General features: G+C 53.6%; 1 protein-coding gene across 2 annotated transcripts; it reads right to left on the reverse strand.

The window, feature by feature from the left end:
• Nucleotides 1-3,713: 3,713 nt before the first annotated feature.
• Nucleotides 3,714-15,878, reverse strand: GOLT1A (golgi transport 1A). 2 transcript variants are annotated; one of them, XM_068986314.1, is made up of 5 exons: nucleotides 15,779-15,878; nucleotides 7,435-7,526; nucleotides 5,991-6,103; nucleotides 4,743-4,806; nucleotides 3,714-4,126 (listed from the first exon to the last, which is right to left on the reverse strand). In XM_068986314.1, exons 1-5 carry the CDS (start codon nucleotides 15,801-15,803, stop codon nucleotides 4,088-4,090), a joined length of 333 nt encoding a protein of 110 aa, XP_068842415.1. In that variant the 5' UTR covers nucleotides 15,804-15,878; the 3' UTR covers nucleotides 3,714-4,087. The 2 variants fall into 2 exon arrangements, with proteins under 2 accessions (XP_068842415.1, XP_068842414.1); XM_068986313.1 differs by having other exon boundaries at nucleotides 5,991-6,169.
• Nucleotides 15,879-16,617: the final 739 nt, after the last annotated feature.

Genomic DNA, 16,617 nt, shown 5'->3' on the forward strand with positions numbered 1-16,617 from the left:
AGCGGCCTCTTGCCCGCACACTCGGCTTTGCCTGAATCACAGCTCTCCGTGCTCCACTCTCCCAGCTGGAGTGTGCCTTTCTAAATCCAGCCCGGGCCCTCTTGCTGTAACAGGAAATTCTTTTTAATCATCTTGCATGCTCTCATAACCCTTCATAGCCTTGAAAACCATCATTAAATTGTCATATTGCCTATAATTCAGGAACGAGAAAAAGGCTTTCCCTGATGGATCAGGTCAATTGTCTCCACATTCTGTTCTCCGTGGGCCCTGAGAGGGTATGGATTTAATTGACTGTGTGATCTTGGTGGTTGAGGGGGGAGCTATAGACCCTGAGCCCTTTTTCACCCCCTTCCCTTCTCATCCTCCACTGCCCCCCTCTGGCTCTTCCAGCTCCCAAGGCTGATTTCTCTTCGGAAAAGTCATCAGGCACTTTGAGACTGTCCAGCAAACATAAGGAAAGACAAATTGGTGGAGAGCCAGGCAGCACTGCAGGCTGAGAGAACAGGTGTGGGTGCCAGATCTAAGGCCGGACCCTCCCTGTGCGGCCAGGGGGACGTGGGTGGGGGGACTCTCGTTCGTGCCCATCAGCTGCCAACAGCAGCTCAGCCCATGCATCCCTCTGTTCCTGCTCCTACGCCCTGGTCCCCTCCTGCTCCGAGATGCAAGCATGCGTAGAATAAGAATGGTATCAGAAGGACTCAAATGTGGCTGCAGCTCCTTTCTCCCTCCTGTGAGATTAGAACAAGTCCACCCTCCCATCTCTGGATCTTATTGTTACCTGTGAAAATAAGAGCGTTGGATCAGACTGGCCACCAACTGTCCCCTAGATGGTCACTTTCCTTGTAGACTTTGACTCTGCGATACCCTGAAACCCAGATCATGGCTTTCTGCACCAGCCTTAAGGCCTGGGGCAGGGCATGGAGTGGAGACAGGTTCAATCCACTAGAGAGAAGAGGGTAAAACTGTTTCTGTTGTGGCTTTAGACCACGGATGCACAGGGTCCAGGTCAGTTCAGAAATCATTCCTGGTAACAACAACCAGGTGTTGCACACCTCCCCTGGGCCTTCCCCTGAGATCTAGCACAAGAAATTGAGTCATAAGCAGACCGTCTCAAGGTAACATGGCCAGTGGTAGACCGGAGGCTTGTGAGCATGTGGGTGGGGTGGGGGAGGCCCTGAGCCCTTTTTCACCCCCCTTCCCTTCTCATCCTCTGCTGCCCGCCTCCAGCTCTTCCAGCTCCCAAGGCTGATTTCTCTTTGGAAAAGTCATCAGGCACTTTGAGGCTGTCCAGCAAACACGATGAGAGAGACTGGGGGGGTGGGGGGGGGGGTGGCGGGGCAGACAGCACTGCAGGCCGCCCGGGGTGCTTCAGAGCCCACTGGAGCCTGACCTGGAGGGTCCAGGCAGGTTTTCTGCAGGGGTGGCGCCTGAGCTGAGTTTCTGAGCACAAGTCAGCCAGGTGAATAAAGGTTCATCGACGCCAGGAGTAGAGGGAAGTCCCGCCCTCCAGCCTGCCAGGGGTGTGGGTCTTTGCTGGGGAGAGAGTGAGCGATGAGGCTGGGGAAGGCGCCACCAGGGGCTTCATCCCAGAGCGGTGCGAGCCAGACTGGAGTGTGTGTAGATGAGCATTTCGGATGGAGAATTCAGGCTGCTCTTCAGAAGCAGGATGGTACATGAGGGAGGGGGCAGTGGCCAAGCTGTGTGGTTAGAAGGTGGTGTTCCTCCTTCATGGTCCTCTCACTTGTATTGCTTCCTCCCCATCCCAGCAGGCGCCATGCGAGAACTTTGGTTTTTCCCTACTCCCTGTCCCCAATACCTGTCCCCAACACACACACACACACACACACACACACACACACACACACACACCCTTCCCTACTCTCTGTCCCCAACACACACACACACACACACACACACACACACACACACACACACACACACACACACACACCTCCACCCCTGCCCCCTGGTTCCTGCACACAGGGGCTTTTAACATGTGGTAGAACTGAATTGTTGAATTGTTTGGAAAAGACCCATCAGCTTCCAAGGGCCACAAGTGGCAATTTTGTGGTCCCTCTGTCCCAGGCGTTTTGGACCTAGAGAGTAACAGAAATTCCAGGCTTGCCTGGAAAGCTTTTGGGGTGGGGTGGCTCCCTTCTGGGGTGACCCCATCTCCTAGTGCCGGGGCTGGCAGAGCACTCAGGAGCTCTTTGTTTACGTCTGTGTTTGCCATCTGCGCAACGGGGAACTGCCCAGAGGAGCCCCCGGTGTTCCCCAGGTCCCTCCAGACGCCTCTGTGACCACTAACCCCAGCCACAGGGAGCTCATTCACTGCATTCGCTCCCCAGAAAGTGGCCCCCAAGGCCCTGGTTTCATAAAGTGCAAGTCAGTGTATCTACCCCGACATCCCAGTCATCAGGGAAGATCAGCACCCCTTTTGCCTGCCTGGACACATGCCTGCTCCCACCTCGTGAGCCTCCCTGGGTCCCGCCAGACCCCTCGCCTGGTGTGGGGGCTGCAGGCCACCTACCTTGCCTTGGCTGTGTCCTGAGGGGTCTCCAAATGATGACACCGCTTGGGCGGGGGGGAGGGGGGCACCTGGAGGGAGGCGAGCTGGGCTCCTGGGCTCACTCTCACTGATGCCCTGATCACGCCCCTTATAAAGCCCAGGGTGACGTCTGCAGGCACAGACCCACCTCTGCCCGCCCCCAGCCCCTCGGAGTGCAGCCCTCCCGCTCCCTGCTGCTGGCTCCTGCCTCCTGGTGCCCGTGGCTAACATCAGCCTTTCGCTCCCTCTCCAGGAGTCTTCCAGGGCGGGCTTTCTGATTCCTAATAGTTCTTTGCAGCCTCCTCACCTGCTTCTCCCCAGGCCTACTCACAGATCCACTCTGCCCCCAAACAACGTGGAAAGGGACTGTTTGAGGGATGGGGGAGGCTCAGCACACTTGTCCCTCGTGTGCCCCCAGCCCTGGCAGCTCAGCTGAGGTCTCTGACCAGAAGGTAGCGGCTTCTGGGTTGGGGGCTGGGGTCTGGAGCTTGGTAGGGGGATTGTCTCTTTTTTCTTCTCTGCTCCCTTCTTTTCCCAAGCAATTCCTGAGCTCAGCCCAGGGTTTGGAGAGGAATGCGCTGTGATCAGATGCGTGAGACAGGCATGTGAGCAGCCAGCTAGGAAGGCAGCGCTAAACGGCAGTTCTAGAAGGCAGGTGTCCCTGGGAGTGCTGAGGGAACCGAGGAGAGCCCTCCAGGTGAGTGTGTGTGACGTGTGGCTCTTGCAGCCCCTCGGCCACATCCTGTGGCGCCACAGCCGCCATTCTGAAATCGCTCTGAACCTCTCTTCAAAGTGGGAAGGTCTGCTTTCCTTTGCACCCTCAGCACCCGCTCCCTGGTTCTGCACAGACATAGAGGCCCTCACAGAAACGTATTAAATGTACTCATTGCAGGGGATTCCTGACTCTTTCCTGGGCCTGCAAGAGTGTGGTTTACCCTTAGCTGAGGGGCTTCCCAGGACAGACTGGGGCTCTTAGAAGGTAGGGGCACAGCCCTCTACCCCAGCACAGAAGCTGCCTGGTGAGTGCGCTGTGCAGACATCCACCTAATCAATAGTTAGGAAGCACTTCCCACCATCCTGGGGATTAATACTCGTCCCTTGTTTAACAGCTGCCGCTAACAGGGGCTTACAAACATCTCCCTCATCAGGGCTGGTAAACACTAGGGTTTAATGATGGGCCATGAGGGCTGGCCTGCCCCTCCTCAGGTGGAATGATGTCTGTGCGCCCACCCTGAGTCAGAGAGTGGGCTTAGTGGGCTAGAGACACTGAGTCTCGGGCACGTTCACAGCTTGGGGATTTAATCTCTGCTTTTCCTCTCGTGGGTCCTGGGTCTCTGTTCCCAGCAGTCTTGATGGCTTCCTGCATTGACTTGGGGATCGAGGTCAGTCGCTCAGCTCCGTCCATCCTTCTGGACCTGGAGAGGTCCGGATGCGTCAGGGGGATGAGTCAGTGCGGGGTGGGCGCCTGCGAGATGTCTCCCATTTCCTTTCCAGCCCCCTTGCCCAGTGATCCAAGTTCAAGGAGTGCATCTCTGCTGTTCAGACCATTGAACTGGTGCCTTGAAGCCTCTGGAACAGCTGTGGGAGGCAAGAATCATTACTCCAGACAAAGAGTGGGGAGCAGGCTCAATATCCAGGTTATTATGAAGCCGGCCTTGAGAGCCAGGAGCGCCAGGTGCAGGCATGGAGGGGGCCGCGTCGAGGGGGGCCGCGTCGAGGGGTGGCTGAGGGCCTCCCTGGGGCTTCTAGAGGGCTTGTGTTCTGCCAGGTGCTTCACAGGGGGGAGGGGCGGGGCCGGGGACCACCCCCTGCCCCAAGAAGAGGACAGAGGCACCACTGCCTTTCCTGTTCTCACGGGATGTCACACATCCTGTCTCCCCGGGGCCCAGATTCAGCCAGTTCTCCAGGAATCTGGCACTTTCTGCTGGGTCACCGAGAACCCCTAAGGCTCCGTTTCTTTGGCTCTAACAGGGGAGCTGTTGACCAACACCATTCCCAACGTCCACACCTTTGGCACAACTGCCCACAGAGCCCTCATCCGGTCTTGTCGGGAAGAGGGGCTGAGACGGGCCAGCCGGGGTGGGGTTTAGAGGGGAGACGGGAAAGGATCCTCTGCACCTGGGGAGCAGCTTCACCAAGTCCGTGTGCTTCCCTCTCTCCAAGGACCACCAAGCCACTCACATGATTCACTTACCGCACTCAGGAAGGGGATGTTGGAGGCGCTGCCCAGGAAGCCAAAGGCAACGGGGAAAAAGCCCCTAGGAGCAGAAAGGCGGAGAGGGGTCAGGGATGAGCCAGAGGGGAGGCTGAGGTCCCGCTACAGGCTCCAGCTTTGGCTCCCGGGAGAGCAGGCCCCTGGACCCTGGGCAGGCATGGCTCTGCACCCCTGCTTTTCAAGAGGCAGTATGGTGGAGTAGTTACGAATGAAGGCCTTGGGGTCAGACTCCTGGGGTCCATCTGGACTCCACCTCTCACTGGCCCTGTGCAAACTTGGGCAAATTCCTTAACACCTCTGAATCTGTTTCCAGTTGTAAAATGGGGTTAATAGTAATAGCATCCACATTTCCCCAAAGAAATGCTTGGGAAATGTTTATTTTTGTCAGTCGTCTCTCCCTAGACTGGCCGTGAACCAGCAGCCACAGGTTTCCGGGCACGGATCACCACTGGAGGCTGTGCTCAGATTGCTCTCCCCCACACCCCTCCCCTACCATACCCTCCCCTGGCAAGAATGGTGACCCTCCACAGGGCTTGGGGGCACAGAGGCTGGTGTGGGGAGGGAATAGAGATCTGAATTCTGGCTGAGCTCCTTCCTTTCCTTGGACCTCGGGTCCCTGAGGTCCACTTGCATTTCTGAGGTCTCTGATAGCTGTGATTCTCTTCCCCCTCAATGCTGCTGCAAGCTCTTTGTCAAGACAGCTAGAACTACCGAGTCTGCAGAGGCCCCACTCGCACTTTTGGTCCACACTTGGATCCAGGTCAGACCCTCCGCATGCTCCTTGTGAGAGTTCAGGCAGGGGCAGCCTCTCTGGGCCTTGGTTCTCTTATCTCCAAGAGGCAGCCCTCCAGTGGGCTGTGGAGATGACAGAATGAGAGGAAAATTGTGAGCCTGCTTGGTGCCTGGGAGAGGCTTCGCAGATGTGAGTTCACTGTCCCTGCTCCCTGTCTGGTGGCTAGGCTTGCGGGCAGGTCCTGGGCCTCCTCCCTGCTGCCGGGCACACAGCAGGCGCGCCATGTTTGCTGGTGGGTGTGCCGGTCCCTCCAGCTCGCAGTGTCCACCAGGTGCCCACCCCCGTTTCCAGCCCTTCTGAGTCTCCGCCTCTTTCGGGATCAAGTCCGGCTTCTGTACACACTGCCAGTCACGCTGCCCACACCCGCTGGAGCCTGAGCTCAGCCAATCAGAGGCCCTGGGGTGCCCATCGCGAGGCCCAGGACCTGTTCTCACCTGAAGAGGCTGAAGAAGCCATAGGTTTCCAGGAACATGCCCAGGAGAGGCCAGCGCAGCAGGACGATGACCACGCCCCCCAGGAAGAAGCTGGTGCCCTTGAGTTTGTGCCTCTGGAAGAAGAAGGAGAACGTCCTCCTCAGGCCGATGATGAGGGAGAGGCCAGTCAGGAACAGCAGCTGTGGGGAGGGAGAGCGGTCGGCGGGTGAGCGTGCACGCTGGCTGCACGGACCCGCCCCGCGCAGGGTCGGTGGCCAGGCGCGGAGCTGCACCGCATGCGGGGCAGAGGGGTCGGCGGGTGAGAGCGCGCACGCTGGCTGCGCGCCCCCCGAGTCCGTGGCCAGGCGCGGAGCCGCCCCGGATGCGGGGCAGAGGGGTCGGCAGGTGACGAGCACGCTGGCTGCGCGCCCCCCGAGTCCGTGGCCAGGCGCGGAGCCGCCCCGGATGCGGGGCAGAGGGGTCGGCAGGTGACGAGCACGCTGGCTGCACGGCCCCGCCCCGCAGCGCAGAGTCCGAGGCCAGGCCCGGAGCCGCCCGGGATCGGGGCAGGACCTGCTCCTCCTTCAGAGGCCGACCATCAGCGAGGGCCGGCGAGCTAGCGGGAGCCCCGAGGCACTGGGGCTGGTGAGGGGCAGAAGGGCCCAGAGGCAGGGGACCCGAGGCCTTTGGAGGCCTCTGGCTTGTTACCCAGCTCGGCCCGGTTTCTTGGATCCCAAGCGCTTCCTCACGTCTGTTACCATTTCACACCTCCCAAGTAACGCGGGGAAGACTCCATTTCAGAGGCTGAAAGCCAGGCCTGGGTGGGTTGGGCAGCCACACCCGAGTCCCAGGGAGCTGGCGGAGCCCCGGCCCTCCACCCCGCGGCCTGTCGCCACCTCAGCCAGGCTCCTGGGGCTCCTGCCAGACTGAGCTCTCGGCTCTCTTCCAGCATGTTCCGTGCTTACCCCCTTCTCCATACCTCTGCTCCAGCGGGTCCACCCACCTGGAAGTGCTTTATCCTCCCCACACTCTTTCTTCTCCCAATTCTTTCCCGTCCTTCTCCCACTGTGGGTACTGTCTTTCTCCCAAGCACCTCTTTCCATATTAGATGTATTTATCTTTCAGTGACTTTGCCGCTGCCCCTGCCTTCCTCCCCAGCCGTGTACGTTGATGTCACATTCCCCTCCCTGGGTGGTGGGATTCCGAAGGGAGAGACAGTGTCTGATTCATCTGAATTCCCGCCCCCCACCCTCAACCCAGGGCCTCACCTGGAGCTTAGCATGAGAATCCAGGTCCTCAGGTCCTCTGTGCCCAGGAAGCCTTATTGTCCATCCCCAGCCACCAGCCCTTGCCTGCCCAACGCAGGTGGCACACAATGCCTGGCTGGACCCAATCTGAGTAAACTCGGGGCTGACCCTCCTGGCAGTGGAGACCTCACGCAGGTTCTCAGGGCTGGAAGACTCACATTTCCGAAGGCCAGCAGCACGGAGTCAAAGTACAGGAGCATTCCAACGAGGATGAAGAAGATGCCGAAGCCAGTGGTGCCCACGCCAATCTCTGCAATGGGCAAGGAAGTTGGGGTGGGATGGGTTTGGGGAGCAAACTGGGACACTGCAGCTGCCCTCATCGCCCCTGGACAGGCGCCCTCCGGGGGTGGGAGGCGGGGTGGCTCTGTTGCCACCCGGGAATCTGGGCTTCCATGCTCTCCCGGAAGGATGGAAGGAAGGGGAGGTGGGCACAAGCCTCCGTTTAGCGCCTGGAAACTGCTGTTGGGCCCTGCCCACAATGTACCCTCACCACAGGAAGCTAGTGCTGCCCTCGCTGCTTCTGTTTGCAGTTTCCTCTTGTCTTCAGGATCTTCAAGACTTCTCTGCTAGATCATTATTAGGGTTGCGACTCTGGCTGAACACACCCCGTTGCTTGCTCTGTCCCTGTTTTCTTGTAGTTGGGAGCCACTTGATGCCAACTCACCCCCAGGCCAAAGAGTACCACCAAAGACACAGCCACAGCCCCAGAGGATCTCAGACCTGCCCAGCTGGCCTGCCCTATTTCTCAGGAGGCTTGTCCTCCTGATAATTCTCACAGCCTCTCCTTTCTTCTCGAAACTGCTCTGGTCTCCAGCTTTCCAGTGATGACCCTTCACACTTGAAAGGGAAAGAGAAGTCATGGACCAGAAATGCGCTCATCACCTGAAGTCTATACCGCAGCCAGCAAAGCGATTGCCCCATACTATTTCCCACAGAAGTTACACCATTTTACGTTCCTAGACTGAGCGACTTCACTTTCACTTTTCACTTTCCTGCATTGGAGAAGGAAACGGCAACCCACTCTAGTGTTCTTGCCTGGAGAATCCCAGGGATGGGGGAGCCTGGTGGGCTGCCGTCTCTGGGGTCGCACAGAGTCGGACACGACTGAAGCGACTTAGCAGCAGTAGTAGTGATGCACAAGGGATTCCAGCTTCTCTACCTCCTCACCAACACGTGTTCCTTTCTGTTTTTGCTTTCTTTTGTTTCTGATAGCATTCATCCTAAAGGGTGTGAAGTGGTATCTCACTGAGGCTGTGGTTTGCCTTTCCTTGATGATAACTAATGTTGAGAATCTTTCATGCGCTTGTTGGTCATTTGTATATCTGTTTTGGAGAAGTGTCTATTTAAGGCCTTTGTTCATTTTTAAAACATGTTGTCTGGATTTTTTGTTGTTATAGGAGTATTTTGTATACTTTAGATAGTAACCCCTTATTGGATATATGATCTGAAAATATTTTCTCCTATTCTGTAGGTTGCCTTTTCACTCTCTTGGATCCTTTGATGCACAGGAGTTTAAAATTTTTATATAGTCCAATGTTTCTATTTTCTCTATAGTTGCCCGAGCTTTTGGTATCACACCCAAGAAATAATTGCCAAATCGAGCATTGTGAAGCTTTTCTCTTATGTTTTCTTCTAAGAACTGTTTTAGATCTTACTTAGAGCTAAAATGAACTTTAATTTCTCTATGTGGTATAAGGTAAGGGTCCAGCTTCATTCTTTTGCCTGTGAATATCCAGTTTTCCCAACATCATTTGTTGAAAAGACTGTCCTTTCCCCACTGAATGGTCTCGGTGCCCTTATTGAGAACCACGCGCCCATGTATGCCGAGGCTTATTTCTGGGCTCTCTCTCACATTCCATTGCTCTCTCTGTTTGTCTTCGTCCAGTCTCACCACTTTGATTACTGTAGCTTTGTAATAAGTTTTGAAATCAAGAAGTTTGAAACCTCCAACTTCATTCTTCTTTTTCAAGATTGCTTTGGCTATTCAAGATTCCTTGAGATTCCATGTGCATTTAAGAATGCATTTTTCTATTTCTGCAAAAAATGTCATTGGGATTTTTTGATAGATTATTGCATTGAATCTGTAAACTGCTCTGGGTAGTATTGATAGCTTAACAGCAACATTGTCTGCCAGTCCACAAATACGGGTCTTTCTACATATTAGTGTCTTTTAAAATTTCTTTTAAGAACATTTTTTAGTTTTCGGAATACAAGAGTTTTGTCTCTTTAGTTAAGTTTGCTGCTGCTGCTGCTGCTAAGTCGCTTCAGTCAAGTCCGACTCTGTGCAACCCCATAGACGGCAGCCCACCAGGTTCCCCCATCCCTGGGATTCTCCAGGCAAGAACACTGGAGTGGGTTGCCATTTCCTTCTCCAATGCATGAAAGTGCAAAGTGAAAGTGAAGTCGCTCAGTCCTGTCCAACTCTTAGCGACCCCATGGACTGCAGCCCGCCAGGCTCCTCGTCCATGGGATTTTACTGGAGTGGGGTGCCACTGTCTTCTCCGTTAGTTAAGTTTATTCCTAAGGATTTTATTCTTTTTGATGCTATGGTAAATGGAATCATGTTGCTTCCTTTTAAAAAAATTACTGATGAGGTACAACTTAAAGTTTATATTTTATAGTTTATATTGTTTTGCAACTCACTTTATTTACTTAATATAGCTAAAATGCCTTATTTTCTTTTTGTTGAATATGAAAATCATTTGTTATGATGAATAGAGAAAGAGCTAGAGTGTCTTTTTCAACTACAACATGTATAGCTTTATTAAAAATAGCTTAATTTTTAAAAAGAAAACACATAGGTAAATTTTAACAAGAAGATTTTTACTGGACTTGTTAACTAACATCTCAGAATTGATCCTTAGCATCTCTATGAAATTGGTAGTATTGCCATGTTTCTGTGTGTGTGTGTGTGTGTTCATCAGTCAGTCATGTCCAACTCTTTGTGACCCCGTGGACTGTAGCTCACCAGACTCCTCTGTACGTGGGGTTTTCCAGGCATGAATACCGTAGTGGGTTGCCGTTTCTACTCCAGGGGATCTTCCCGACCCAGGGATTGAACCTGACAATGTCTCCATAGAGCATTGTGAAAAGTTGCTAAAAGTTTGGTTGTTAAGAGGCAGAACTAAGAAAACAAAACAGAAACAGAATTACGAGGACAAGGCTTACTGGCTTAATTATATTTACAATTGAAAGAGAATGAAACCCAACTGTCTTTCAGGTGATTAATCTTTCCTAATCTGTGCCCGTGGCTCAGTGGGTAAAGAATCTGCTTGAAATGCAGGAGATGAGGGTTTGATCCCTGGGTTGGGAAGATCCCCTGGAGAAGGAAATAACAACCCACTCCAGTATTCTTGCCTGGAAATCCCATGGACAGAGGAGCCTGGCGGGCTACGGTCCATGGGGTCACAAAAGAGTTGGATATGACTTAGTGACTAAACAAAAAACAACAACTTGTTATCATACAGATCTTAAGGGGAGAATTAGCACCAGTTCCAGTATAGAAATAAGGCCAAAGGCTTTCCTTAAAAGAGTCATTAAAAATACAGAAATGAGATTTGTACTGAAACCTCATTCAACTCATATTAAAAAAAAAAAAAAGCCAGCCTAATTAGTTCTCCCTTTGGGCAGAGCTGGATTTGTTAGGAACCAGCATAGCATCATTCTTCTCAACATATTGCCTTGCCACCAGAATCCATCTGCAACGAAGAGCAATTCCTCCTGTTTCTGACAAACCTCCGTCGTCTATTCAAGCTTCCTATTTCTACATTCTAGAATGCCTGCCCGAATTAAATCTCTTAGAGCCCAAGACACTGGGCAAAATACAGCCTCCTTGGCCATTATGAAGGTTGTGTTCTTTCCATGCTGCATGAGTTTTCTACCCTCAGAGACAGTAGGGGGTTCCCCAGTGGCTCAGCAGTAAAGAATCAGCCTGCAGTGCAGGAGACACAGGAGAGTGGGTTTGATCCCTGGATCAGAAAGATCCCCTGGAGGAGGGCATGGCAACCCACTCCAATACTCTTGCCAGGAAAATCCCGTGGAGAGAGGGGCCTGGCAGGCTACGGTCCGTGGGTTTGCAGAGAGTTGCACATGACTGAAGTGGCTGAGCATGCATGCGTGAAGAGACAGTAAATTGAGGATCAAGAAGTATTTCTTCCTTGTTGTGATTATTTTACATGGGCCAGGATATTGTGGAGGAAGACCACAATCTGAATGACAAAAATATCTTAAGTTTTTATGACTGCTATAAAAAACCTCTTATTAGAGGTCAGGAGATTAACGCTGATGCATGACTACCATCCAGCGCTCAGCCCCGTTCGAGTTTCATCAGTTGTCCCTGTAATGTCATTCACAGCGAAAAGGTCCAGTTCAGGGCCACATATGGCATGAGCTTGCCATGCCTCTTCAGTTCTGCAGTCTCTCCTTGGCGGGACCTTGACACTTGGAAGACCTGCCGGCCATCCAGCAGCAGTGCCTCTATCTGGGTTTGTCTGATGTCTCCGCATGACTGTGTTCGGGTTATGCAGAAATATCAGCAAGAGGTGATGCCGTCTTGTCCTCCTGCCACTGTTGGTGACGCACGATTCCCGTTTGACCGCTGCTAAGGATGTTTCTTCAAGTCGGAGTCTGCAGGACCCTCCACATAAAGTGACTCTCCAGCTCCCACCATGACCCTGCCAGACGCCCCCCTCCTCCTGGCCAGCTGAACCCCATCCAGCGTGAACCCTCCAACCTGGGGAGTGCTTTGATGCCCGCCCTGGGCATTGTCCCTCTTCCGCAGTACAGCTTTAGGACTGAATTGTTGAGGAAGGAGGGAACGGGGAAGTGAAAGAGCATGTTTCTCTTTACAGAATTAACAGCGCTGACTGATAGTAGTCGTTGTTAACGCTGGTGAGTGCGTGGTGCCAGGCAGTCTAAGCACTTCGTGTGTTTTAGCTCATCTCGTCTTCATAACTGCCTGTGCGATAGGCATGCTTTCCCCCCGTTTCACAGACAAAACTGAAACATGAATGGTGTTGACCTGTGCCCACGGGTGCGCAGCCAGCAGCCAGCAGAACCAGGGTGTGAACCCAGTAGACCAACTCTAGAGAAGTGACTTTAACGCCCTGTCCAGCCCACTCCTGCCCCCATCCCCTCTGCAGGAACTGCTCTGGCCTGGACCTCCCAACATACCAAACGCAAAGGATAGGGGTCGGGCCGCCTCTGTCAGCAGCTGGCCACCGCCTTCTTGCAGCATCCTCTAGTGGGCTCTATGACACCATAGTCTCGATTTCTTCCTGCTATTCTGGCCGCTCCTCCCAGGCTGCTTTGCCAGCTCCCACTTCTCTCTCTCCCTCTCGGGGTCTGAACTACTCAGGGCTTCAGCCCCAGCTCATTTCTCTTCTCATTCTAGTTGCACATGGTCTCCCACTTCTTTAAGTATCTCCTGTGTGCTGACATTTATCTCTCTAGCTCGTGGCTTCTTTGAGCTTCCAAACTCCTATCCAGCTGCCTACTTGGCATATCTGCACGTTTTTCTCTCTTCACGACATCTTGAACTCAACAGGTCCGAACTGAGCTACCGGTTTCTTTCCTTAAAGCTGCGCTTGGCTCAGTTTTCCCCAAATGAATAAAATGTCATCACCATCCACTCAGCAGCTCAAGGCAGAAGCCCAGTGGCCTCACGGCTCCGCCACCCCCTTCCCATTCGATCCACAGGTGAGTGTTATTGCTTCTTCCTCCCAAGTGTACCCTGAAAGCTGTCTGTTCCTCTCCACACTTAGGGCTTAATTCTAAACCACCATTTCCTCTTTCCTGCACTCTGCGACATTCCCGGGTTAGTCTCCTGCTGCGTTCCTGCCCCCGTTATCCCTCCTCCATACGGTCGTCCGGGGTCTTGGAAAACATGCTGGCTGCTCGTATCAGCGCGGCGGACAGTCCGCCCTGGCTCCCCGTGGGCTTAGAAGGAGAGAGTCCTCCCAGCCGTGCCTTGGCTCACAGGCCCGCCATGGGGCCTCGGCTTGCTTGTCCGACTGCATCTCCTGGAGTAGGGCAGGCAGGGGTATGATCCTCGCCTGCCGCACTCCGAGCACACCCTGTTTCCAGGACGGGCCTTCCTGCCTCAGGGCCTCTCTACACACGGTTTCTTCCCACTTGTTGTCTGGCCGACACACACTCCGCCTTCAGGTCTCAACGCAAATGTCAGCTTCTCAGGGAAATCTGGCCCTCTCTCCATTCCTGACTTAATTTGGTTGCCTCCTTTTTCTCTCTCGCAGGACTGACTTAGCACATTCTTCTTAGAACTTAGCACATTTTGGTTTGATAAAATGTAGGCTTGTCCCCGGGCTCAGGCCTCAGCCCTTTTCTCTATTTTTCCCCCAGGTCAGTGTTTCTCAACTTGGCGGGTGGGGGCAGGGCTGATAGATGGTGGTTGGCAATTCTGGTCCCCAGGGGACATTTGGGGCTGTATAGACAGGCTGATGGTCGCAGTTGGTAGTGAGGTGTGCTACTGCCATCTAGTGGGGAGAGGCCAGGGATGCTGCTAAAATCCCATAATAGGAAGGAAAAGTGAAGAGAAGTCGCTCAGTCGCGTCCGACTCTTTGCGACCCCTGGACTGTAGCCCACCAAGCTCCTCCGTCCATGGGATTCTCCAGACAACCAAGAATACTGGAGTGGGTTGCCATTTCCTTCAAGACCCCCCTAAAACAAAGAACTGAAAGTCACGTCTGACTCTTTGTGACCCCACGGACTAGTCCATGGAGTTCTCCAGGCCAGCATGCTGGAGTGGGTAGCCTTCCCCTTCTCCAGGGGATCTTCCTAACCCAGGAATTGAGCCCAGGTCTCCTGCATTGCAGGCAGATTCTTAACCAGCTGAACCAGAAGGGAAGAATACTCAAGTGGGTAGCCTATCTCTTTTCCAGTGGAACTTCCCAACCCAGGAATTGAACCAGGGTCTCCTGCCTTGCAAAGAACTACCCTGCCCACAAATGTCAGTAGTGGGGAGGCTGAGAAACTCTGCGCCAGACCATCTCACGGTTTTAAATACTATCCGTATGCTGGCGGCTCCCAAATTTCTCTCCATTCCAGACTCATATACCTGACTACCTTCCTGACCACAAACCCCACATCTCTAAAACCCAACTGCTGCTTTCCTCCTCCACCCTTCTAATTGCTCAGGCTGTACATATTGGAGGCAGTCCTGAGTTCTTTCTCTCGCACCCCACATCCAATCCACCAGCAAGCCCTTTCGGCAGTTTGCTCAGCGCACGTCTAGCAGTATTTCCCACCGCTTTGGTGCTACCCCCCTGGTCTCCCCACCGTCTCTCACCTCAGAACATCTCCCCATCACCGTCTCCTGCCTCTAAACCGGTCCCTCTGTTGCTCTCCCTCCAGTCTGTCTACTCTCAACCCAGTATTCAGAGTGATCTTTTAAAAACATAAGCAGATCACTCCTCTGCACAAAATCTTCTAACGGCTTCCCATCTTCTGCAGATAAAGCCGGACTCCTTACGCAGCCTGGCTGCTGCGTGACCTCCTGACCAGCCTCCTGCCGCTCTCCCGTCCTCACTGTGTTCCTATGTGATGCCTCAGGGCTTTGGCACTGGTGGTCCCCTCTCCCAAGAAGATTTCTCCCTCCAGACGGCTACATGGCTTTGCCCACTCAATTCCCATGCACCTCTGTAAAAAGCACTTTCCCTGGGTAGTTTAGTGACCATTCCATACAAAGTAGTAACCCCTCCTGCTCGTCACTTGCAAGCCTCTTTACCCTGTTTTGTTTTTGTCCAGAGGATGTATCACCACCCGACATACTCCATACTGACCTCTTCAGCTGCTAGTTACCTGTTTCCTCATCCTGGAGTATAAGCAGAGAATATAATGTTTCACTCATTGGTGCATATGCTGTGCCCAACACCGTGCTTGGCACATAGAGGAAACAGTGGATGAATGGATACTATCTCCAGTTCACAGATGAGACACTGGCTTTAAGTAACTCACCCAAGCAAAACTCATAGAGCCACAGTTCTCACCACTTTTCCTGGCCCTGGGGACTACTTCCCTGCCCTCTCTCAGGAAGAAATGGGAAAGACATTTAAGAGTGAAGACCAGGTGATTTAGGGAGAGGATTTGAGTTTAGTTTCTGATAAGGTGCCAGGCTACAGGAGACTTTAATAGTTTGTGGGTGAAAGAGCCTGAATAGGCAGAGGCCTTCTAGGTCCACCCTTGCAGTACCCCCAGTTTCAGAATCCTGAGTGGGGATGGGATCAAAGTGGTGAGCCTGCCAGTTCCTCCAGGCAGCAGCCTCTGGCCTCCTAGGAGCCCTGAGCAGCCCCCGCCCTGGACGGCAGGGATCCCAGCTGGCCCCAGCCCTGCGGCCTGGAGAAGGCCAACGTGGCAGCTCCCAGCCGTTGGCTCCAGAGGTCACCTTGCAGGTTCCCCAGGGCTGGCCAGGCTGGGAGGGGCCACACCTGCCCGCACCCCAGCCCAGCCCCCTCAGCAGCATGGGCCCAGCCCCCAGCACTCACTCTGCCATTCGGTGATGGAGATCATGTCGAGGGCTGCCTGGGGGACGCTCCAGGGGGAAGCTGGCCAGGGGCAAGGAGCCCTGGGGACCGAACCTGGACATGCTCAAGGGAAGCTGACCCTTGGTAAGTTGTGAAATGAGCCTCTGGCAAATCATTAACTCCCCAACACATACACACACCTACACACACACCTACACACGCACTCACCCACACACACTCACATACAGGGCTGCCTAAAGTCACAGTCTCCTGGTTTCTCCTGGCGGGCACTGCTCCCTACTGGGTGAGTTAAAGGGGGAGTCCTCACCCATCTAACTCTCGTAATCCCCCCCGAGCCATCCCCTGCGGCTGAGTTCTGCAGTTTCCATCTCTCTGGCAAATCTTGGACTGTTTAGGGAAGAACTGAGAGTAAGCAGTACCTGGGTTCCTTACACGGTTTGGTGGATGGTGTGGGAAGAGTTGGGATCTGCTTCTCTTTGGGAAAGTACTATTAATAAATTCACTTGTTGATGAAATTCATTAATAAATGCAGTATGAACTCAAGAGTGAAGTCAAAAGCAGTATTACCGTAGTACCTCCAGCCAGTATTAAGGGATGCTAATGAGAAGGCAATGGCACCCCACTCCAGTACTCTTGCCAGGAAAATCCCATGGACGGAGGAGCCTGGTAGGCTGCAGTCCATGGGGTCGCTAAGTCAGACGTGACTGAGCAACTTCACTTTCACTTTTCACTTTTATGCATTGGAGAAGGAAATGGCAACCCACTCCAATGTTCTTGCCTGGAGAATCCCAGGGATGGGGGAGCCTGGTGGGCTGCCGTCTATGGGGTCGCACAGAGTC

This window comes from Capricornis sumatraensis, chromosome 14, assembly GCF_032405125.1.
Source record: "Capricornis sumatraensis isolate serow.1 chromosome 14, serow.2, whole genome shotgun sequence".
Taxonomy (NCBI): domain Eukaryota; kingdom Metazoa; phylum Chordata; class Mammalia; order Artiodactyla; family Bovidae; genus Capricornis; species Capricornis sumatraensis.

What these genes read in the sequence shown, in the direction of transcription:
- GOLT1A (XM_068986313.1), bottom strand. Translation starts at nt 15,803, where the DNA reads ATGATCTCCATCACCGAATGGCAGA. An exon ending in CTCCATCACCGAATGGCAGA is followed by an intron (nt 7,527 to 15,778) that starts GTGAGTGCTGGG and finishes TGCCCATTGCAG; the next exon opens with AGATTGGCGTGGGCACCACT. An exon ending in TGCTGCTGGCCTTCGGAAAT is followed by an intron (nt 6,170 to 7,434) that starts GTGAGTCTTCCA and finishes CCCTCCCCACAG; the next exon opens with CTGCTGTTCCTGACTGGCCT.